The following is a 25,127-nucleotide window of genomic DNA, read 5'->3' on the forward strand; positions in this document are numbered from 1 at the left end:
ATTTTAGATGATAATGACATCAATATTAGCATGCTTTCGTGTAAGTGAAGCGCCAGGTTGATATAAATGACCACAATCACTTCAATACCTCAGCATCATAGTTGTATCCTAGGTAAAAGTCATGATGTTTTAGTTTGTAAGGAGACTAGGGAAAGACCTTTTTGAAAATCAAACTTTGGGAGAAGCAGACACTAAATCATGCAGACACACACCCCTCCTACCCTCCTAATGTCACACATAACACACCCCAGACATGCCATAGAAACACCCCAGACATGCTATGGACACATCCACACCCAGAGTTATTAGAGCGGTTGGGTCAGTATGATGTGAGTGAACGCCATCACCTACCCTTGAGTGTAAGCGTCCTCTCTATTCGGCGATCTTCCTGACCAGTATCCAGCCACCTGCAACACAAAACAAAGATTCGGTAGTTAACAAACTTTGGCAGACATAACAGAAGTACTAGAACAGTTTATCATACTAAAGTCCATCACAGACAGGGAATTAAGTCAATTTAACTAAATAATCTACAAGTTAGTCCTCAGTAACCCTGGGTAGCCCTACACAGCCCTAGGTAGCTCTACACAGCCCAGGGTAACCCTAAGTAGCCCTACACAGCCCTGGTAGCCCATCACAGCCTTAGGTAACCCCAGGTAGACCTGGATAGACCTGGGTAGAACTAGGTAGTCCTGGGTAGCCCCTAACAGCCTTAGGTAACCCTGGTTAGCCCTACACAGCCGTAGATAGCCCTGGGTAGCCCTACTCAGCCCAAGGAAACCCTGAGTAGCCCTAAACAGCCCAGGGTAGCCCCTCACAGCCTTAGATAACCCTGGTAACCCTACACAACCCTAGATAACCCTGAGTAGTCCTACACAGCCCTGAGCAACATTGGGAAGTCCTACAAAACCTTAGGCGACCCTTGCTAACCATAGTGCCATACACAGCCTTAGGTAACCTTGGTTAGCTATATACAGCTCTAGATAACCCTGAGTAGCCCTACACAGCCCTAGATAACCATAGGTAAGCCAGAGTAGCCATACACAGCCTTAGGTAACCCTGAGTAGTCATACACAGCCTTGGGTAACCCTGGCTAGCCATACACAGCCCAGGGTAGCCCTGGCTAGCCCTACACAGCCCTAGATAACCTAAGGTAAGCCAGAGTAGCCATACACAGCCTTAGGTAACCCTGAGTAGCCCTACACAGCCTTAGGTAACCCTGGCTAGCCCTACACAGTCCTAGGTAACCCTGGCTAGCCATACACAACCCTAGATAGGTTACACACCTGTCACATTCAAAGATGTACTTTTCCTGCGCGTTGTCTCCTTCCTGTACCACTACCTGTTCCAGATACCATCCCTGGCCATCGGCAGTCTCCTCGTGGCCCACAATACACCGCTGTGGACGACCAACAGACACTGCCTCCAACTCGAACACATCAACCTGAAATAACAATGGGCCAATATTTTCATAAGAATTAATTCTTTGTACAAGAATATTTAGTGAAAACTATGAAAATCAATAAAACTCATTCGTTTTAATATTTTTCAAGGACAATGACAATGCCTTTCATAAATTAAATTTTACTTTGATATTTTTTTTTTTAATTCATCCTATGCATTTCCAACATTTTAAAGAAAGTAGTCAATTGTCAATTATGAGTTTTAAATTAAATACTAGAATAAGTATCAATATTTCAAACAGTTAGAAACAATTTAATTCATTTTGATAAAATTCAGGACTAACCTGGCCACGACGAAACTTCTGTTTATTGCTGGAGTTGAGTAGGAGCCGTTTTCCTGTATCCCCGTCATCACCAAATAGGTTGAAATAGACATTGGCCTCAGTCTCCGACCCAAGCTCATTTCCTGTCTGGACCATCACCTTGTACTTCAGTACTGGCAAATAAAACAGACAGTGTAATAGACAGGTGGTAGTTTTAAACAGGTGTTTGTATAATAGTATACAATGGGTTTAAGGGTCATACCTCCAAAAAAAGTGTTAAAATAATTATGGTTATCAAAATTGTTCTACCAATTTTGTTTTTTGTTTTTGTTGTTGCAGTAATGTTTGGGTGTAGAAAAATCATTTCATAAGCTGATAACATGTATATTACTAATGACAGCTGCAGGGGACATATCTACCTGGGAAGACGGGATGACCATCAAATTAAACTAAGGAATTTATTCAAGGACACAAACTAGGAAACAGTCCGTATACTATATAAGAAATCAATGGAATATCTGCCATTACATTTGAGGGACTCTGTGCCTTGTTCCATAACTGGCATTTCTCGCATGTTCTGTTGGTCCTCGTGAGTGGTGGACAACCATTTGTTAAAGTGGAACTTCAGCACCTCCTCAGAGTTGAGGTTCTCCAACACCACATCATCTACCTTCCATGAGGCATTAGATCCCTTGGGGGTCAGCTCAAGTCTGATCTTTTTTATAGTACCAACTTTCTGTAGATTCGCCTGAAAAATTAACACTATGATAAAAGACAACCTTGAGAGGTAGACACTAGAGGTAAGTACATTTATCTACCACTGAAATGAACAGTCATACCTGTGTCATTTACCTTGATTAAGTATGTGTCATTGCCCTATACCACAGTAACAGCCTCCCCACCTAGACAGTGTAGCCCCTACTTACCCTGAATACCTCAGTAACAGTCTCCCCACCTAGACAGTGTAGCCCCTACTTACCCTGAATACCACAGTAACAGCCTCCCCACCTAGACAGTGTAGCCCCTACTTACCCTGAATACCACAGAAACAGCCTCCCCACCTAGACAGTGTAGCCCCTACTTACCCTGAATACCACAGTAACAATCCCCCCCACCTAGACAGTGTAGCCCCTACTTACCCTCAATACCACAGTAACAACCTCCCCACCTAGACAGTATAGCCCCTACTTACCCTGAATACCACAGTAACAACCTCCCCACCTAGACAGTGTAGCCCCTACTTACCCTGAATACCACAGTAACAGTCCCCCCACCTAGACAGTGTAGCCCCTACTTACCCTGAATACCACAGTAACAGTCTCCCCACCTAGACAGTGTAGCCCCTACTTACCCTGAATACCACAGTAACAACCTCCTCACCTAGACAGTGTAGCCCTTCTTACCCTGAATACCACAGTAACAGTCTCTCCACCTAGACAGTGTAGCCCCTACTTACCCTGAATACCACAGTAACAGTCTCCCCACCTAGACAGTGTAGCCCCTACTTACCCTGAATACCACAGTAACAGTCTCCCCCACCTAGACAGTGTAGCCCCTACTTACCCTGAATACCACAGTAACAGCCTCCCCACCTAGACAGTGTAGCCCCTACTAACCCTGAATACCTCAGTAACAGTCTCCCCACCTAGACAGTGTAGCCCCTACTTGCCCTGAATACCACAGTAACAGCCTCCCCACCTAGACAGTGTAGCCCCTACTTACCCTGAATACCACAGAAACAGCCTCCCCACCTAGACAGTGTAGCCCCTACTTACCCTGAATACCACAGTAACAATCCCCCCACCTAGACAGTGTAGCCCCTACTTACCCTCAATACCACAGTAACAACCTCCCCACCTAGACAGTATAGCCCCTACTTACCCTGAATACCACAGTAACAACCTCCCCACCTAGACAGTGTAGCCCCTACTTACCCTGAATACCACAGTAACAGTCTCCCCACCTAGACAGTGTAGCCCCTACTTACCCTGAATACCACAGTAACAACCTCCTCACCTAGACAGTGTAGCCCTTCTTACCCTGAATACCACAGTAACATTCTCTACACCTAGACAGTGTAGCCCCTACTTACCCTGAATACCACAGTAACAGTCTCCCCACCTAGACAGTGTAGCCCCTACTTACCCTGAATACCACAGTAACAGTCCCCCCACCTAGACAGTGTAGCCCCTACTTACCCTGAATACCACAGTAACAGTCTCCCCACCTAGACAGTGTAGCCCCTACTTACCCTGAATACCACAGTAACAACCTCCTCACCTAGACAGTGTAGCCCTTCTTACCCTGAATACCACAGTAACAGTCTCTCCACCTAGACAGTGTAGCCCCTACTTACCCTGAATACCACAGTAACAGTCTCCCCACCTAGACAGTGTAGCCCCTACTTACCCTGAATACCACAGTAAAAGTCTCCCCCACCTAGACAGTGTAGCCCCTACTTACCCTGAATACCACAGTAACAGCCTCCCCACCTAGACAGTGTAGCCCCTACTAACCCTGAATACCTCAGTAACAGTCTCCCCACCTAGACAGTGTAGCCCCTACTTACCCTGAATACCACAGTAACAGCCTCCCCACCTAGACAGTGTAGCCCCTACTTACCCTGAATACCACAGAAACAGCCTCCCCACCTAGACAGTGTAGCCCCTACTTACCCTGAATACCACAGTAACAATCCCCCCACCTAGACAGTGTAGCCCCTACTTACCCTCAATACCACAGTAACAACCTCCCCACCTAGACAGTATAGCCCCTACTTACCCTGAATACCACAGTAACAACCTCCCCACCTAGACAGTGTAGCCCCTACTTACCCTGAATACCACAGTAACAGTCTCCCCACCTAGACAGTGTAGCCCCTACTTACCCTGAATACCACAGTAACAACCTCCTCACCTAGACAGTGTAGCCCTTCTTACCCTGAATACCACAGTAACAGTCTCTCCACCTAGACAGTGTAGCCCCTACTTACCCTGAATACCACAGTAACAGTCTCCCCACCTAGACAGTGTAGCCCCTACTTACCCTGAATACCACAGTAAAAGTCTCCCCCACCTAGACAGTGTAGCCCCTACTTACCCTGAATACCACAGTAACAGCCTCCCCACCTAGACAGTGTAGCCCCTACTTACCCTGAATACCACAGTAACAGTCTCTCCACCTAGACAGTGTAGCCCCTACTTACCCTGAATACCACAGTAACAGTCTCCCCACCTAGACAGTGTAGCCCCTACTTACCCTGAATACCACAGTAAGTCTCCCCCACCTAGACAGTGTAGCCCCTACTTACCCTGAATACCACAGTAACAGCCTCCCCACCTAGACAGTGTAGCCCCTACTTACCCTGAATACCACAGTAACAGTCTCCCCACCTAGACAGTGTAGCCCCTACTTACCCTGAATACCACAGTAACAGTCTCCCCACCTAGACAGTGTAGCCCCTACTTACCCTGAATACCACAGTAACAACCTCCCCACCTAGACAGTGTAGCCCCTACTTACCCTGAATACCACAGTAACAACCTCCCCACCTAGACAGTGTAGCCCCTACTTACCCTGAATACCACAGTAACAACCTCCCCACCTAGACAGTGTAGCCCCTACTTACCCTGAATACCACAGTAACAACCTCCCCACCTAGACAGTGTAGCCCCTACTTACCCTGAATACCACAGTAACAACCTCCCCACCTAGACAGTGTAGCCCCTACTTACCCTGAATACCACAGTAACAACCTCCCCACCTAGACAGTGTAGCCCCTACTTACCCTGAATACCACAGTAACAGTCTCCCCACCTAGACAGTGTAGCCCCTACTTACCCTCAATACCACAGTAACAGTCTCCCCACCTAGACAGTGTAGCCCCTACTTACCCTGAATACCACAGTAACAACCTCCCCACCTAGACAGTGTAGCCCCTACTTACCCTGAATACCACAGTAACAGTCTCCCCACCTAGACAGTGTAGCCCCTACTTACCCTGAATACCACAGTAACAGTCTCCCCACCTAGACAGTGTAGCCCCTACTTACCCTGAATACCACAGTAACAGCCTCCCCACCTAGACAGTGTAGCCCCTACTTACCCTGAATACCACAGTAACAGTCTCCCCACCTAGACAGTGTAGCCCCTACTTACACTGAATACCACAGTAACAGCCTCCCCACCTAGACAGTGTAGCCCCTACTTACCCTGAATACCACAGTAACAACCTCCCCACCTAGACAGTGTAGCCCCTACTTACACTGAACACCACAGTAACAGTCTCCCCACCTAGACAGTGTAGCCCCTACTTACCCTGAATACCACAGTAACAGTCTCCCCCACCTAGACAGTGTAGCCCCTACTTACCCTGAATACCACAGTAACAACCTCCCCACCTAGACAGTGTAGCCCCTACTTACCCTGAATACCACAGTAACAACCTCCCCACCTAGACAGTGTAGCCCCTACTTACCCTGAATACCACAGTAACAGCCTCCCCACCTAGACAGTGTAGCCCCTACTTACCCTAAATACCACAGTAACAACCTCCCCACCTAGACAGTGTAGCCCCTACTTACCCTGAATACCACAGTAACAGCCTCCCCCACCTAGACAGTGTAGCCCCTACTTACCCTGAATACCACAGTAACAACCTCCCCACCTAGACAGTGTAGCCCCTACTTACCCTGAATACCACAGTAACAGCCTCCCCCACCTAGACAGTGTAGCCCCTACTTACCCTGAATACCACAGTAACAGTCTCCCCACCTAGACAGTGTAGCCCCTACTTACCCTGAATACCACAGTAACAACCTCCCCACCTAGACAGTGTAGCCCCTACTTACCCTGAATACCACAGTAACGGCCTCCCCCACCTAGACAGTGTAGCCCCTACTTACCCTGAATACCACAGTAACAGTCTCCCCACCTAGACAGTGTAGCCCCTACTTACCCTGAATACCACAGTAACAGCCTCCCCACCTAGACAGTGTAGCCCCTACTTACCCTGAATACCACAGTAACAACCTCCCCACCTAGACAGTGTAGCCCCTACTTACCCTGAATACCACAGTAACAGTCTCCCCACCTAGACAGTGTAGCCCCTACTTACCCTGAATACCACAGTAACAGTCTCCCCACCTAGACAGTGTAGCCCCTACTTACCCTGAATACCACAGTAACAACCTCCCCACCTAGACAGTGTAGCCCCTACTTACCCTGAATACCACAGTAACAGCCTCCCCCACCTAGACAGTGTAGTCCCTACTTACCCTGAATACCACAGTAACAGTCTCCCCCACCTAGACAGTGTAGCCCCTACTTACCCTGAATACCACAGTAACAGTCTCCCCACCTAGACAGTGTAGCCCCTACTTACCCTGAATTCATCCTTGTTGCCGGTCTGGAAGATGTCCTTGCCTGGAGCCCCTAGATGGATAGCTCCCGAGGTGCCACGGTCTCCATACACCACCACAGCCACCTCACCATTCTTTAGAGCGTCTAATGTACTGATCTGGATACTCCAATCTCCAACTACAACACACAGGTAAAACAATGTCTACATTTACAGGTGAAATGTGTTAGGTGCCATACTGGTAAATTTGGTAGGTAAATACAGGTAAGTCATGATCAAATTTACAGGTAAAATAGGTAACACTCAGAGCTATATAGTCAGACCTCATTAAGGATTACCGGTATAACATATATCAAGCAATGTTGATGATATGAAGAAATTATATGATATTCTGCCTCAATTTATCAGGAAAGGTGTAAATGTAGGTTGTAGTAACCTACTTTCATACAGTGGTGACACCTGATGGTGAATTTATATTCATTGTAAAAACCCATGTGAAAGAATTGCAACATCACAAAAATAAAGGTTTAACATGGGGAGTATAATATATATTATTTTACTACTTTTACTGAATATCACTTTCCTATCCATTTCAGAGGATGATCTTTTTTTTTTTTTTTTTTAATTTTACATCTCATAACCAGAAAAATTATATACATTTCAGTACAAATTCGTGAAATTAAAGCATTAAATCAAAGGAAACACACAATACATTAATGTTATACCAAACAAGTTGTATGTTAATCTCAAACAAAACTACAAGTCATACATTAATCTCACTGAATGATACTGATCCTTCCCCCAACCCCCATATCCCTTGACCTTGACCTTTGACCTTTTGGTCTGAAAGGAAATCCCAAATAATATGACTCAATAAATTAACAGTGTGTGAAGTTTGAGCTTGATGTGTCATGGGCCACTTGAACTTGATTTATTTTCTGAAAACAATTTCCTATTTATAGTGACAGTGACAGTGACCTTGACCCTTGATCTTTTGACATGAAAGGAAATCTGAAGCAAGCAATCTCAGAAAGGAAGCAATGTGCAAAGTCGGAGTTCATTTGCGTTATTGTTTGGGATATAGATACGCAAACAGACAGAATGAAGGATGACGGCATTACAATATCCTTTTCAATCTTCAATCGCAGTGATAACAAGAAGTCATAACTTAGTCTCAAACCACATGACAAACCATATGTTAGTCTCAAACCAAACAACACATTTTTTGCTGGTATGAATCCAAACAGTCATTTATGTGCAAGTTTCAAACCAAATAACAAGTAGGTAAGTGACATGATGGTACACCATTAAATTGACATCACATGATCACCATTGGCAACAGACATCAAGGTCAAGGTCTGATGCCTTGTAAAGCAAAACTTGGAAACATGCATTTTTAATCTGCTTATTTTACAATGTTTGCATTATTAGAGAGCTCTGAAATGTTACAGCTTTTTTTCAATTTGTCAGCAATTATGCCAAGTTTTCGTGTACAGACAACACATAGATTTTAACCCAGTCTCCAGACAGCCTACCTTTGACTGCAGGTTTGGATCCTTCTGATACATGTACTACAAAGTACCAATAAGGGTGGATAATGTTATTCACTGCCTTAGTAACCTTACAGTCCAGGAAAACATACCTTGTGTAAGGGTTTTAACGCACCCACAGTAGGCAAGAGGATAAAAAATACTCGATAGTAGACATATGTAGAAAATCTAGAGCAAAATAGTTTCCATACTCTTAATGTCTGATAGTCTTACATATACAGTTAAGAATTAAAACTCTGTGACAGAAATTCTGCCTCATTATTTTTGATAATGTTGCCATTCAATAAATCTTTTAAAACAGCAATATATGAGGTTCTATAGCAACATCTAACAAACTTAACTTGTATAGTAATAAAGTCTATAATACCTGCGAAGTCTGGACGGGGTGTAGGAGTGGGGGTGTAGTCCACCGTCAATGCACTCTCTGTCTGTCTGACCTGCATCATGGCATCCTCCTCAACTTGTTCCAAACTGCGTATCTTAGGGACACCAACTGTTTAGGTAAGGAAGGAAATTAATTTTTAAATTTTCTCTTTAATAACATTTTTGTTAACATCGTAACACAAAATTACATCAGAATCAATCTCTACTGTTTAGTATTATGTAATTCTCTACTGGGTAGTATTATGTAATTCTCTACCGGGTAGTATTATGTAATTCTCTACCGTGTAGTATTATGTAATTCTCTACCGTGTAGTATTATGTAATTCTCTACCGTGTAGTATTATGTAATTCTCTACCGTGTAGTATTATGTAATTCTCTACCGTGTAGTGTTATGTAATTCTCTACAGTGTAGTGTTATGTAATTCTCTACCGTGTAGTATAATGTAATTCTCTACCGTGTAGTGTTATGTAATTCTCTACCGTTTTGTATTACGTAATTCTCTACAGTGTAGTGTTATGTAATTCTCTACCGTGTAGTGTTATGTAATTCTCTACCGTGTAGTATTATGTAATTCTCTACCGTGTAGTATTATGTAATTCTCTACCGTGTAGTATTATGTAATTCTCTACCGTGTAGTGTTATGTAATTCTCTACCGTGTAGTATAATGTAATTCTCTACCGTGTAGTGTTATGTAATTCTCTACCGTTTTGTATTACGTAATTCTCTACAGTGTAGTGTTATGTAATTCTCTACCGTGTAGTGTTATGTAATTCTCTACCGTGTAGTATTATGTAATTCTCTACCGTGTAGTATTATGTAATTCTCTACCGTGTAGTATTATGTAATTCTCTACCGTGTAGTATTATGTAATTCTCTACCATGTAGTATTATGTAATTCTCTACCGTGTAGTATTATGTAATTCTCTACCGTGTAGTGTTATGTAATTCTCTACCGTTTTGTATTACGTAATTCTCTACAGTGTAGTGTTATGTAATTCTCTACCGTGTAGTGTTATGTAATTCTCTACCGTGTAGTATTATGTAATTCTCTACCGTGTAGTATTATGTAATTCTCTACCGTGTAGTATTATGTAATTCTCTACCGTGTAGTGTTATGTAATTCTCTACCGTGTAGTATTATGTAATTCTCTACCGTGTGTATGTATGTAATTCTCTACCGTGTAGTGTTATGTAATTCTCTACCGTGTAGTATAATGTAATTCTCTACCATGTAGTGTTATGTAATTCTCTACCGTGTAGTATTATGTAATTCTCTACAGTGTAGTGTTATGTAATTCTCTACTGTGTAGTATTATGTAATTCTCTACTGTGTAGTGTTATGTAATTCTCTACTGTGTAGTATTCTACTGTGTAGTATTATGTAATTCTCTGCCGTGTAGTGTTATGTAATTCTCTACTGTGTAGTATTATTTGAGAATGAAATTTCAGCAAACACAAAATTTACAATTGAACTTTTGTAGGAAGCTAGAGACTTACACTCGATGACTGATGGGTAAAGCCAGATGTTGTTAACCCCCGTGTCTACAGTAGGCCATACACGGCCATCAGGCTTCATCCCGAGGTACAGGCCACGCTGGGCACTGGACTGGAAAGACACATACCCCTGGTCTGGGTGCTTATCAACAATGAAATGGGAGAATTCGTCTCGCTCACCCTGCAATGTTAAAAGTCATGTATTAACAGTAAATTGAGTCATCAGTGATGTCACAGCAAAGTCATAGCATAGTTACAACAGGATTATCTATGACACTAAGTGGCTAAAGGTCAAGAACTTAAATTATTCAAAGGTAATGAAGATGATAATGTCATTGTCAAGGATTATCTTCCACCAGACTTTGATAGCTGTCAGAGTCGATCTGCAATATCTACAAAACGTTTATGATTCTCTTCAAATTTCAACTATATCTTGGACACACTAGTACCCTTCAGTTCACTTAAAGTAGTTGTACAAACATTAGTTAAATAATAATTGGACTTTAGGGAAAAAAAATTCTTTCAGTTTACTTCAGGAAGTTTACCTACTTATTAAGTATGTATAACTCACCAAACAGTCAATTTTGCCATCCTTCATGCGTATAAACTTTCCTGGACTCATCATGCTCTCAAACATGCGAACCCCTCCTGTTGAGATTTTATGGACCCTGAATTGCGCCATCTTGTTTTGTTTACCCGTTGCCTGCATCGTGTAGTCATGATTAATGGTGATGGCTTGAGTGAAGGAGGAACACAACATGATCACTCCTCGGTGACGGAACATTCCCTGTGTGGGAGGAACAAACACAACTTATTATGTATGGGTTTAAAATGAACCATTTCATGAAAATCATCCATTATCTAAAAAAGCCCTGTATATTACCAATGATAAAGTAAACAGAGAATCCTTCCATAGTACAATCCCACTCCCCATAGTCCATTCTAGCCAACAACAGAAACGTTATTATAAAGTTCCAACTATCTATAGATAATTTATCTGCCAGTCCTACACAAGGTACCTACCTTACAGTAGACAAAGAATCTTCGTGTCGGTTCCTTGTCTAGAACTCCACGTACATCGTCTGGCTGACCATCTTCACCAAATGTAACAAACTGTAGGGGATTCTTGATCGACTCCAACATCACAGATCTGTCATGTTGAACACGCACACGGAACTCACAATATGGTCCTCCCATACCCTGTCAATGACAAAACACATTTCATTAAGACATATCTCTGTTTCGGTAATAAACAGTTATCAGGGTGATATGTAAAGATTTGCACTTCTGACAATTCCTTTATCAATATACCAGTGTAGGGGAACTATTACTATCATTATAGATGTGGCACATTTCTTGATTCAAAACAAGTTCTAAATACATTGAGATAACTCAAAAAGATTTTATTTAATAATGTGAATAACAAATTATTGCTAGTAAATGATTTGTGATTATGTGAAATGTGAATCAACTTGCACAGCAATTTTATGAACTTTTCAAAACAAGAGAAAAGGAATACTTGTACACCTGTTTAAACTAAACCCTCAATTGAGTAACATTGCTAACATGACAACCAGATACGGTATTGTGAGTTTAGACAGATAACTACATACAAAGATAGATGATGGTTATTACCTGCATAGTGATCTTGCCGTTGTCGATGGCGAGGAAGTTCTTGGGTTTTGTTACACTGCTAAATGCTCGCACCATTGTCTTCTTCTTCACCACCACATTAAAGACGGCTGGAAAACACAACCCACCTCATATCAAATGCTCATTTTAGAATTAACTAAAACTGTTAAAGCCAGAACTTCAATTTTACAATTAAACGAAGATTATTCATTTGATAAATGGCTTCACTAGTTATTAAGATATTAATGCCAGCTAGGTTTACATAAAACTTATTTCTACATTAAAACTGACCATGTTCATCCCTGTCATCAGCCAGTGAGTCCACAGTGAGGTTAGGCTTCACCCGGACAGCTTTTTGAGTGGCTAGACTGTAGAATTTGATCTTTCCATCTTTCTGGAACTTCCACATCTCATACTCCCACTGCAACACAAACTCTCTCGTCACTTGCTCTTTGCGTACAACAGAGTTATCTACCCTTGACGTAGGAAAGATATCTACACTTATAACACATATAGACACAGCACAGCTCACTGCAGGTTACTAACACGGAGAAAATTGAAATTATCTCCCTTTGTTACATCATGATTTATCTCCCTTTAAGATAAGATTTAAATATATTAGATTGTATTATATACTGACATCCAGCACCCAAAAAATATCAATATTTAACAGGAACAGCTGGCAGCTACTTATAAATATCACAATCATAAACTGTTATGTACTTCTACGTATCACCAACAACATAAGATTGAGGATATGACAAAAGTTATCAATCACAGTACAATATCATAAGTAGGAGTACTGTAGTGGTATCTATACCCATATCGACAAAAAAATTGTGTGGGTGATGCAGTTACCCAATCTCAAAAAATAAATAATTCTGTCTTCAAACAACTTTTTTAACACAAATTACACAATTTTGTGAACAAAGGAAAAATTGTGACTTCTTAGACTAGTACACGTATTTTCAATCAATATTGGTAAATAAAAAATATCATTATTCCAGGTTCATGAGTATAATACAAAAATACACAGCTACATAATACTCTATATCATAACTCTTACTACTCCTGTATATTTTTTAGTTTTAGTATGTATATGACCAATGTTTTAAATGTATGTGCATGTGCAAATGAGCTTGAGAATGTGCTGACGCATACAAGTGAACATGTATGTTAAACCACATGTATTGTTATAATCTTCGTCCTTTGAGCGACCCAAAGGCACAAAATGATGCACACACAAATGAGGCTTGGTTAGGATGAAAAAGAGCTAGACAGATACAAAGATAGTAAGAATGACGTCAAATTCACCAAGAGGGTGATATCTATACTTCCACAAGAGTTAGGACGCAAAAAAAAGACAGGCAGAACGTAATGAACATTGACATCAAATTCATTAGTAGGCAGTGATGTTTACTTTCAATAGTTATAATAGATGTCTATATATCTCAGTGAGAATATGTCACAGCTAACACTACAATGGTCCAATGCTAGATTTGGTGTCAGCAGGTTCACAGTGCAAAAAAGATTGTAGAGTTACTACAATGCTAGATTTGGTGTCGGCAGGTTCACAGCGCAAAAAAGATTACAGAGTTACTACAATATGTGTTCACAGCACACAAACAGCTATCAAAACATGTAGTTACAAAGTGCAAAACAGATTAAGATAGAGAGTCCCAATACGTATGTTACATCCTCTATATTCACACAAAACCTATTCATTTAGAAAGCCAATAAAGTTGATAAACTCCCAACGATTATTTTTTCTTGCAAAAATTACTGCTATGAATATATTTACTTTAAATGCAACTATTTGCAAAGGCAAATTGCAATAAACTCCATTTCAAGAGAACGTCTAAATAATTGGAACTCTTTTTTTTATTGGAGATTGCATAGAGTATGGGGACTCTCTACCTTAACCTAACATATTGTATAAATAAATGCCTTATGGTGATCATAAGATCAAATATACTTCTGCTTCATTTTTCACAATATTCTTTGGTTAAACAAATAGATTAAATACATGACAATTGTATTTATATCCTTAATTCAGTTCACTAATTAATGTAGACAGAGTATGACCTTTGTACACAACATTTTGTCATAAGTTAGTGCTCACAGCATAAAGCAAAACATGGTGGTTTAGTTTTGCATTGTTAAACATCCTATCAACATCTTTGGTCATTTAAGGATGAGCAAAACATGAAACTATGTTTGTAACATCACGATTAAACAGTAATACCTAATTCTTAAATACAGACAACTTAATAGAATTAAAAGAAAAAAAAAATGAAAATAAAAATTACTCTTAAAACAGCCTTTATAACTATGATTATAATAGAAACTTTCTATAGTGTAAGTATCTAACAGCTAAAAAAATACAATATCAAGGAGATTCTATTGGTAACTACATAATATATTAGGTACACTCACAGCACAATACACAGGAACTCAGAGTAGTTCTAATTATTACAGGTCAATCTTATACTCAAACCAAACATTTAAGATATCGTCAACATCATCCAAATCCTCGCTGATCTCACTCACGTTTCGTTTTTCAAGTATGTCATCCATGTATTCTTCTTGAACTTTCAGTTCCCTTACAATTTTTCCATCGTCCTCTCCTTCATCTAACCATCTGGATAAAATATAAATTTAAACGAAAGTTGTAAATCTGTGAGTGTTGACGCTTGACATCTAAATCAATATATGTAGCTTGCTGAATTTATTACCCCATGAAAAGAGTCATTTTGAGGCAGGGTCCCCTTGTAGTAGTTGGTGACTACCTCACTCAACAACATACAGGAGGCCTGTCACATGCCACCCAGAGCAATTAAGGTAAAGTGTCATGTCCATGGACACAACCACGACAGCACAGACCAGCCTGTTTCTCAGCTTCCCGAGGAACACCATCCATCATAGGCAGGTAGTGTCAATCCACGAACCTCTGACCTTCAACTGATGTTATATGATTGCACTCTAACCAACTGAGCTATCGTGGCCCAGGCTCATACAGGATAATAGTCTCATTCACAGGGGTTTGACATATACCTATGACCCCCAGATCACTTATAATTGACAAAGTCATCTAGGGGTGGGACCCTGGGTCATTCTGGGTCACAGGTACATGTGAAGCCCCTGTGGTCCTATTTATTACTTTCATGTTTAAGTATTGATAGTCCAAATAAACAAGCCCCCCTCCTCCTCCCCAAAAAGGGCAGGGACATATAAAAAGTGTCTTACTTTCCACAGTAGAAGACGTAGTCATCTGTGGCCTTACTATGAGGCTCCCTGATCACCACTTTCTCCAAAAACCAGCCATTTCCTAAAAACAACATTTACAACATTATTAATTATTAGAAATGATATTATTTCGATAAAACTGATAAGAAAACAAAAGGAGGTGGTGCATAGGAGGGCTAAATCGGCCCACAGCGATTTTTTTCCCGGAAACATATTTTTGTAAAAAGCATAATATCCCCGATTATGTGGGAGGAATTAATTTCAAGTCCTCAATGTATATATTCTTTTTTTGGTGATTTCATTATTTCCCCATCAAACTGAATAAGAAGCTAATGTTTTGACCACTAACTATTATAGAACATATTTTTATTTCCTATTTGTGAAACAAATTCACCCCATTTGTTTAAGGTTTAATTTTGTATATGAATCATCACGCTCCGTGACACTTAAATTAAATTTCAGCCTAATTTGATGTCTTCTTTGTGAAAATCATTGTTTTTAACTTTTCATTTAAAGTCTAATACCACAAAGTTATTGATGGAGTACTATCAAAATTTCAGGTTAGAAATAATCTATGGATATTCATAAACATTTAATGAAACAAATTTATTTGGTGAATTACTGGATATGCCAAGATTTTATTATTGTTAAATGCATACACCCCCAATTTTGGACAACATATCAAAGTACCGAAAGTACTGAAAATAGAGGCAAATGCTAAAAATCCAACAAAAATAACAATGCAATCAGACTTTACTGCTTGTGTCAGACAAGGTGCTCCTTTTTAACCCTTGGTTTTTTTTAATACAATTTACTTCATCACCTTTCTTTGTATGCAAAAATCTTTTGTTATCCAGTAATTTTTGATGATTTTTTTTGGTTGTGTATTAAGATTAATATGCAAACATGTTTTTTAAAAGCAAAACTTGATAGTACTCCAACGATTATTACATTTTATCTACTTAACAAATAAAAGAAAATTTCAAGAAGGTAAATTTTTAACTGAAAATTTTGCTAAAAAAGCTGTAATTACACTTTCTATTATACAAATTCATGCTAAACACACATGTTTTTATAAAATATAACATCACATGAGACTATCAATGCAATATGAAATTTATCAAGTACTTTTGTACAAGAAAAGAAATATATTTAATTTAAAAGGGAGGGTACACATTTTTTACAGAAATCATGTTAGGTAGCGCTGCGTATACAGCATTTGCAAATTTTCGTTTTAGTGTCTAAAATGACATGTACAGTGGAACTTCGTTAACTCGAAGTCGACGGGACAACGAAAAAACTTCGAGTTATCCGAGTGTTCGAATTAAGCGAGTTATCGTTTTTGGTGAAAAGTTTGGTCAATATTTGTCAACATTATATAATCATAATAACTTCGCTCCGTCGCTCACCAGATCAGTGTAAAGACTGGTCAATACATGTAAATATATATGTAATGTTTCGTTATGTCACTTGTAATTTGGTGTAGTTTTGCCGATATACAGTCACGATAAAGTTTCTTTCACTTAGTCACTTCAATAATGATCTGATGTGCAAGTCATGTTTGCAAAAGGTAAACGATAAAACGGAATTCGACAAAATAACAAGTTATTAATGTCAAAACAAATAACCGTTTAAGTTTAACACAGATTGCATACAAAACGTAACAGAACCATTACCTTTTATTGGACATATATAAAATACTGTTTGATCGGCCTACTTACTTTTTATTGATAACCAAGCCATTTCCATGTGTATTAGCACCGGAAGTTGGGCTGCGCATGTGCGTATAAAATGTTACTGTAACTGAGTTGGTGTTTTATCCGATTTAATAGACAGCACTGACCGTTACAGTTGTACTCTGAACACCTCGGCAGTAATTACGCTATTGTTTCAGCAGTTTAAAGATTTAATAGGCGCCAGTGACTGTGTCATTTCTACACCTGTAAAAACATCAGCCGGGTAGATCTACCGGTGTGTCAGAGATTAGTTCCGCTTGAGCGAACGGGTAGATGAGTTGTTGACTATCGTGTGTACTGATATCGGCGACCATCTTGGGAAATTACCTGATGTAAGTAAAGCAGTACTTTTTATCACCAAGACTTGTTGTTATAAGATTCAACCGACAATTTCTTTTATGAATTTATGAAACACTTATAATAGCATGTAGGTTAGTAGTGCCGATATGTTCAGTATTACAAACGGAATTTAGCTCTTAAAAAATGTCGGCGTTTGCCACCGATCGACGAAAATTATACTTCGAGTTATTCGAACATTTCAAGTAGGATTTTTATTGTTGGGACCAAATTTTTACTTCGTATTATCCGAGTTTTTCGAGTTATCCGAATTCGAATTATCCGAGTTTTTTTTACTAAGATAAAGAGAGAATTCGGCCGGGACCGGCGAGGTACTTCGAGTTAAGCGGGGTATTCGAGTTATCCGAGTTCGAGTTAACGAAGTTCCACTGTATTTGGTAAAAGTCTATCATAATATCATGCATAAAATAAGATTCGGCCGTGGGCCGCCATGCACCACCTCCTTTCCTGAAAATTAATTTGATTCAATAACTTATCTAGTTTATTTCCAACCAGGATACAAGTTTTTAGTTGACAAGTCAGAGAGATATTATTGTCAAATTGTCAACACTGATTATGTTGGAATTAAATTCTCAAATAGATATATCTAGAACTAAGAACCAACTAGGACTCTTGGATCTAATAATATTTTATATTTTCCTTTTTCTCTAGTAAATTTCTTATCCAATAAGTGGACTCACTTTTTCAAACAGGGACCAGAAAAAAACTTTTATCCAAACAGTTCAAACAGTACCATAAGATATACTACATTTTCTCCCACATCACAATGCATACAGGAGTATGCTATTTGTGGAGTGTCCCCTGTTCTTTACTAGAAAAGCTCTTAATGGGTGTAGATATTGTCGTGAATACTAACCAGAGCCTGTACCATCGTGGCCAATAATGACCCGTTTCAGACGTCCAAGACTGACCGCCTCCACAGTAAACCTATCCTCCTACAACACAAAATGGTGAATTGTTTGAAGAGCTATAATACACAGTCATTACAGTAGCTATGAAATAAGATATTGTAAATAAAATTGTTTACAAACATTTTAGCTCTTTCACCGAGTAGTGATGAACTACCTGACAATGACATTACTTCCTATAGAAATTATATGATTAATATGTAATGTGATCAGTGATTTATTCTCATTTAAGGTTGTTCCTGGTTTTGGAGGTGGACGTAAAGCCGGAGTAACCGGGAAAAAAACCACCAACCTACAGTCAGTACCAGGCAACTGCCCTATGTGGGTTCGGAACTCAAAACCCAGAGGTGGAGGGCTAGTGATAAAGTGTCGGGACACTTTAACCACTCGGCCACCGTAGTCCCTTATTCTAAAATAACCAATTTGTATTACCAAAACCTGTCTTTTACAAACCAATTTGATGCAAATATTTGCTTGTTACAAACAAAATAATTATCCTCAGCCATTTTCTTCTTTGTTCTTACCAAATAAATATGCTTGACACAAAATTGTCAATAACGAAAATTTGCCTTTAAGAATTTAATTTGTGAATGATTTTCCACCAAATGTTACATATTCAGATATGCTGATTAATACATATATTTACACTTGCAAAGTTTTGTCACTATATAACAATACCAGACCGATTTGTTTACCATTCTTGCATGGAAACATTGACCTTTGAACTTGCATATGAAATTATGACAGGGTACGGGAACTACTTTCGCCAAGCACATGGCTTTACAATTTAAGTTACAAATGGTATTTTTTTTATTTGAAAATGTATAAAACTAACATGTTAGACAATATTAAATATGATAATCTATCAAAATGGTTTTGCTATTTATGTAAATATCATAATAAAAAACAGAACTACTTTTTTACCGCGGTAAAAAATTCTCAATTTGTTGTGAAGCCTCACCATTGGCTGTTCTAATAATTGACTCCTCCCACTGTGTCCGACTTTTATATGATTTTTTTTTATTTACAAAGAAAAAATATTGTAATCACAAAGACTTATAGAAACAACATCCGTAAGTGTAAATATAGGGATTGGATTTCACTTTTATGTTAACCATGCTTTTATGGAGCAATTCCTCTAAGAATATATTCTAAATGGGGCGCTAGTGCGCCCCATAGAATATATTCTTAGAGGAATTGCTCCATAAAAGCATGGTTAACATAAAAGTGAAATCCAATCCCTATATGGATGAAGAGTACTGTATGGTACAATACAACATGATTAAAGGTGGAAATGAAATTTGCATACAACAAATAAGTTTTCAAGGTCCCTGTGAGTTCGTTATATCCAGGTTTTTACTGTATAATATAATTAATAGATCATGAAATAAACCAATTTGTTCCTAAAAACATCACTGAAGGCAAGCAGATATTATTTTAATGCAGAAGAATTACACTATCAAGGTGCAATATTTATATGAAGGACTGGATGCGTACCTGACCCTGTTGAAACACTGAAGTCTTGGCTTCAGAGTAGAGCTGTCTCACACCTGTATCACCTCTATCACCATATACAGTCATGTACACATTGGCATTCGTCCCAGCATTCCACAGACTTCCTGTGTGCACGCTCACCTCATACCGTATAACTACAGAAATGAAAACAGGCCTGTCAGTATCAGTCAAAATTAGAATGGTAATAAAGTTTTAAATCATAAAGACCCGAGTTGAGATTCTCCTATAGCCTTGTGTGTACTGAAGAATGAAGAACGTATTTCTCAACCGGTTGATATATCAATCTAATCCTTACCCTAACCCAGATGAACATAAACTTTCACTTGACCTTACGACCTCTACAGTTGCAGTTGGAGATTCTGTCAAGACTGAGACTTAAATTTCATCCTCGACCTTATGACCTCTATCTACATTCCCAGATGGACATCCTTCACCTTATGACCTCTACACTCCCAGATGGAGATTCTGTTAACACTAAGGTTTAATTTTCATCCTTGACCTTATAACCTCTACACTCCCAAATGGACATCCTTGACCTTATGACCTGAACTATGAAGACTAATATACAGTCAAATTACTTATTTTAATTTTACTCTTTGCTAAACTTTCAAATCTTTGTCACTTATTTTGACATTTTTACCTCTGGCAGTTATTGTTAACTTAACACCCACCTGGTAATAGGGGCTCTCTCTTGCGTACAGCAGGCATCTCCCGACAGACTTCCATATCATCCTCGTCTCGAGCCATCCAGCGGTGACACTCAAATCTTAGCTCCTCTCCTGAGTGCATGTCCATCATTTTCACCTATAACATAATGTAAGGTGGTTTTTTTTTAACTATCCTCACATCTGAAGCTTACTATGACAAAACTTAAATTTTTCATTTTATATTTTCTTAAACTCTTACTATTCATTGAAAAGAAAAAGTTTATTTTAATTTTGATATCTTTTATTGTATTTTCTTTTTCAAAGTCAACACAGGTTTTAATCAATTTTCAGTTAGATTCTGATACCAACCTCTTCACAAAACCATCCTGGATTGTCTCCGGAGTTGTCATGTCCGATACGAATCTTGTATATCTCTCCTATAGATCCCACTGACACCTTTTAAATGAAGTCATGTATATCAGCATTCTTATTCAGCTTACATCACAAACAGACTACAATATTATCTACTTTATTGTTTTTATAAAAACAATGGATTCATGATGTACTTTTACCTTTAAATCTCAAAATATGATAAGGAATGAAGAAAAACCAAATTGCATCTATGCATGCTGGTTATAAATTGTCCAATCTTAACAATCATGTACATTTATATACTACAGAAGAAAAAACATTTACCGGTAAATCCAATTTGTACTTCGGTTTACTTCAGTTTATTTCATTAAACGTTCTATTAACAGCCATGCAGGGTCATTCAATAATGTATCTGGTTTTGGAGGTGGAGAAAAGCCAAAGTACCCAGAGAAAAACTGCCCTGGTTTCGAACACATGACCTAGAGGTGGATGGCTTGTGATAAAGTGTCGGAACACCTTAACCACTCGGCCACTGTGGCCCCCTAATTTGTACTATAATTCATTGATCTACAGTATATGTATTGTTTTACACCCCGTCAACAAATTAAGTCATTTAACGCCAATATCATATAGCATTTTGATATAGCATCAAAACAATATACATTTTCCTAACCTACTGTAACGGGGAATGAAACCAGAATCACAATAGGAAATATTCTCTGTCCTTTCCCTCATATCTTCTGAGATGGAAAAACCAGAGTGTTTTTCCAATTACCAGAAAGAAATATTTTGGCTTAATTTGTATTACATATATATACATACATCAAATGTATCAACATTTCCTTTTTTAAATTGTGTGCCATCTCCGTTTCCAAGAGCAAGTGGTCCAGAATTTCCCCTGTGTCCATATACAGTCAATGTCACCTGAGCCGGTGTCCCAGCAGATGGGTGTTTGTTGGTCTCCACTAAGACCTTCCATTTACCCTCTGAAAAACAACGTTTGCATTGTATATAAATATAGATTATAGGCCATATTAAACATGGTCAAAAAACAAAGGTGTAACATTTCAGAAGGAAACATGTTTCAAAATTTGATAAGGAATGCCTTTATTTCAATGTTTCAAATAATACTGTTTATCGGTTTCAGATCTTGATATATACTATCAGTGAAGTAATAGTGACAGTACAGAAGTAAATGGACGAATTTTAGAGGCAATCTGCCCCTTTGTCATGAAACAAATAAATAACAAAAGATCAAATTACACAACACGAAACATTTACATAAATCAAGTTTAACAACAGACAATAATCCCTTCGGTAGTTTAATACTGAAGTATTTATATTACTAGTCCGGAACCTCTTTAGGTGGTGTTCAGATCGATATGAACAATACCCAAAAGAAAAAATCAATATGCACAGCACAATTTATATATAGTCAGAGCCGGTACTCTTAACCTAAAATCTATGAAATACAACTCTTTCTATAAAATTAATTATATTACTATACTCCGTTGAAAATATTGGCTCAATCAGACATGTATCATGAAAAGAATGATATTGTAGTAGTGTAAGATCAATTTTTCATACAAAATTCTGGGGCAAAAAGTCTTAATGCTGCCAGTAATTACAACTAAACAAATTCAAATTAATACCAAACTTCTGATCCAACTCAAGTTTTATATAATCATTTTCAATACATCATCAATAAATCATTAAATATCCATTACCAAGGTAAACAAATCTATAAGCTATGGTGCCATGTTTGTCAATGCATCTATCTCATTAATGGTATTTTATATCAATTTTTATTCTGTGTATCAATGCAAGCACAAGTAACCTTATGATGTTAAACCTTCCTTTCTTATTTTATATAGCAAAGAAATTGCACAGATTACGCATGCAGAACTTTTAATTCCAAATGTTAAATACTTTACATTGTACAAAAAACGGTTCTTTAGAGATCCTCTAACATACACTGTGAATTGTACATGTATGCCCCCACAAAGAGACCATGCTACAATATTTACCATTGTATGGCACTGCCACTATATAACCCTACCAATTCAGTTGCGAGTTCACCAGCCTATGAACTGCCAACAGGAAGTGATCTCTGCTACTGGTAAGCGCGGGAAATTTGAATTTGAAAATTTCAAAACAAAAATCGCATGACAAATAAAAAATCGCAGATGGTAAATATAAGAATTGAACGGCTTTCAGTTGGCATTCATAGTCAATATGAATGCCAACTGAAAGCCGTTCAATGCTTAAATGTCTCTGTCATTGAACTGCTCTATAACCATATTCACCCTGTAATAAGTCTAGGGAACAGATACATAACCTCCGACTCCCAAGTCAGGGGACAGGCTTATTACAGGGTGATGAAATTGCATTTTTTTAGTAATTCTAATAACAATGGTTAGTATCGACAGGCAAGACCTCATAAATATTTTAGTTCATTCAACTATCACACTTGATTCCAGGTTTTACGACCTCAACGTTTTTATATGATCCAGATATATTTTAAGTTCACATCAACATGTAAAGTAAGTGGTATTCCACACACATGCTACCTTGATGTGCATGACACCAATTTACTATATTTGACTACAGTGGACATGCATATATAATCTTCATGACAGATGGGTTAAAAATATAAGCTGTTAGAATGATTAATTACCAAATCATTAACATGAATAATTATATCTGATTTATTGACTATGTAATACAGGTCATAAGATTTGTAGTGCCTCAGCTGAGAATTGACCCCTAACTTTGGTTGATTAATCCTTTACTTAATGACTTAGACAATTTTGCCCTGGCCTGGTTGGTTACAGGAACAGCTAGTATTTACCAGGATTAAATGATCCCTTCCAGAAAAGAATTTGTCCTAAATTTTTCCATGGGGAAACAGTGATGCTTATGGAGCAAGATTGAGTATTTTTCCCAGTTTCTACATGGGCACCAATGTAACAGAGGTCATGATATTTCTAATTCTTCCAATGAGAATGTAACCAAGACCCCTAGCTCACATTCTACAGAATATGACATATTAAAGGGAAAAATTTGCCCTAGTGGAGCAGGTAGGAATCAGATAGTCTTTACTCCCAGGGATACAACTACTTATAATGCCATCAAACAATTCACCTTGAACTATAAGAGCAAGCTTAAGTGTGCATCTGATTTAAGGAACAATATACTTCATATATGTGCTTGGGTGATTTAACACTTACGGGTTTTCTTTAATCTCTCTCGTCGTTCTTGCATTTTCCTAGCAATCATGTCAGACCCCCCTCGAGTGCTGAGGCCCCCACGAGAAAAAGCGAGTCTGGACTGCCGAGGTGTAGTGGAGAAACCCTCCATTGGACGGAAAGATCCTTTTCCTCCTGCAACCAGTACGTCCGGACCTGTCATCAACTGTTGTAAGCTCCGAATCTGTTGTAAATAAAACAGTAGGATATCAGTACCCAGATGATGATGCTGATGATGATTGTTAAATCCTATTGTAGTATTGAAGATAATGATGAAGATTGAGAACAAAAGATGTTGATAAGTGGAAAGTAGTTGATGATGACGATGATAAGCTGATGATAATTAATATGAAGATGAGTGTTTTTGATATTGACAATTTAAATATTTAATTGGTATTTGGAAAGAATCTGATTTTTTTTTAAATCATGCTAATGTATGATAAAAATGTTTTCCCCATCAATTGATATAGACAATGATTAGTCATTAATTTATGACTATGACTAACCAATCAGAATTGTCTGTGATCAATTAGTGGTTTAAATTTGTCTTTAATATCGAAATTCGGGAGTTCTAGAGATTTACAACAGGCTAACCCTGCTTGAAAATTGAATGAATAAAATCACATGTAAATACAACAAAATGCATTAAAACAACATTCTAAAACATAAATACAAAATGTACCTTAAGTAAAACATGTCCACCACATTTTATACATTTTAGAAAAAAAAATCAGGTACTTCCCTTTCTGTTCATTATCAACTATTTAAGAAGATCTAAACTAGACAATGGTCTTTTAGTTCATTAATTCTACTTCCCTAGTTGAAATAGATTTTTGTATCAAGTTTTGTAATTCAAAACTGTCAACTCAGAAAAATACTTTCCAATTACTTTATCTAATCTGTGTTCTCACTTTTCAGTAAAAGTCAGTTCCAACAAAATGATTGCAGTG

At 38.3% G+C, this 25,127-nt stretch overlaps 1 protein-coding gene across 1 annotated transcript in view; it reads right to left on the reverse strand.

Moving 5' to 3' along the window:
* LOC117326519 (lipoxygenase homology domain-containing protein 1-like) overlaps positions 1–25,127 on the reverse strand; it is an 83,909-nt gene that overhangs the window by 56,657 nt on the left and 2,125 nt on the right. The window contains 20 exon segments of the mRNA XM_033883275.1: positions 352–407; positions 1,287–1,444; positions 1,748–1,899; positions 2,255–2,474; positions 7,110–7,264; positions 8,621–8,656; positions 9,003–9,128; positions 10,520–10,697; positions 11,088–11,303; positions 11,540–11,716; positions 12,152–12,258; positions 12,440–12,569; positions 14,699–14,789; positions 15,395–15,476; positions 18,344–18,422; positions 19,893–20,044; positions 20,582–20,714; positions 20,927–21,013; positions 21,752–21,915; positions 24,160–24,361. Of these exon segments, the coding sequence (XP_033739166.1) occupies positions 352–407; positions 1,287–1,444; positions 1,748–1,899; positions 2,255–2,474; positions 7,110–7,264; positions 8,621–8,656; positions 9,003–9,128; positions 10,520–10,697; positions 11,088–11,303; positions 11,540–11,716; positions 12,152–12,258; positions 12,440–12,569; positions 14,699–14,789; positions 15,395–15,476; positions 18,344–18,422; positions 19,893–20,044; positions 20,582–20,714; positions 20,927–21,013; positions 21,752–21,915; positions 24,160–24,361 (2,701 nt within the window).

This window comes from Pecten maximus, chromosome 4, assembly GCF_902652985.1.
Source record: "Pecten maximus chromosome 4, xPecMax1.1, whole genome shotgun sequence".
In the NCBI taxonomy this organism is placed as follows: domain Eukaryota; kingdom Metazoa; phylum Mollusca; class Bivalvia; order Pectinida; family Pectinidae; genus Pecten; species Pecten maximus.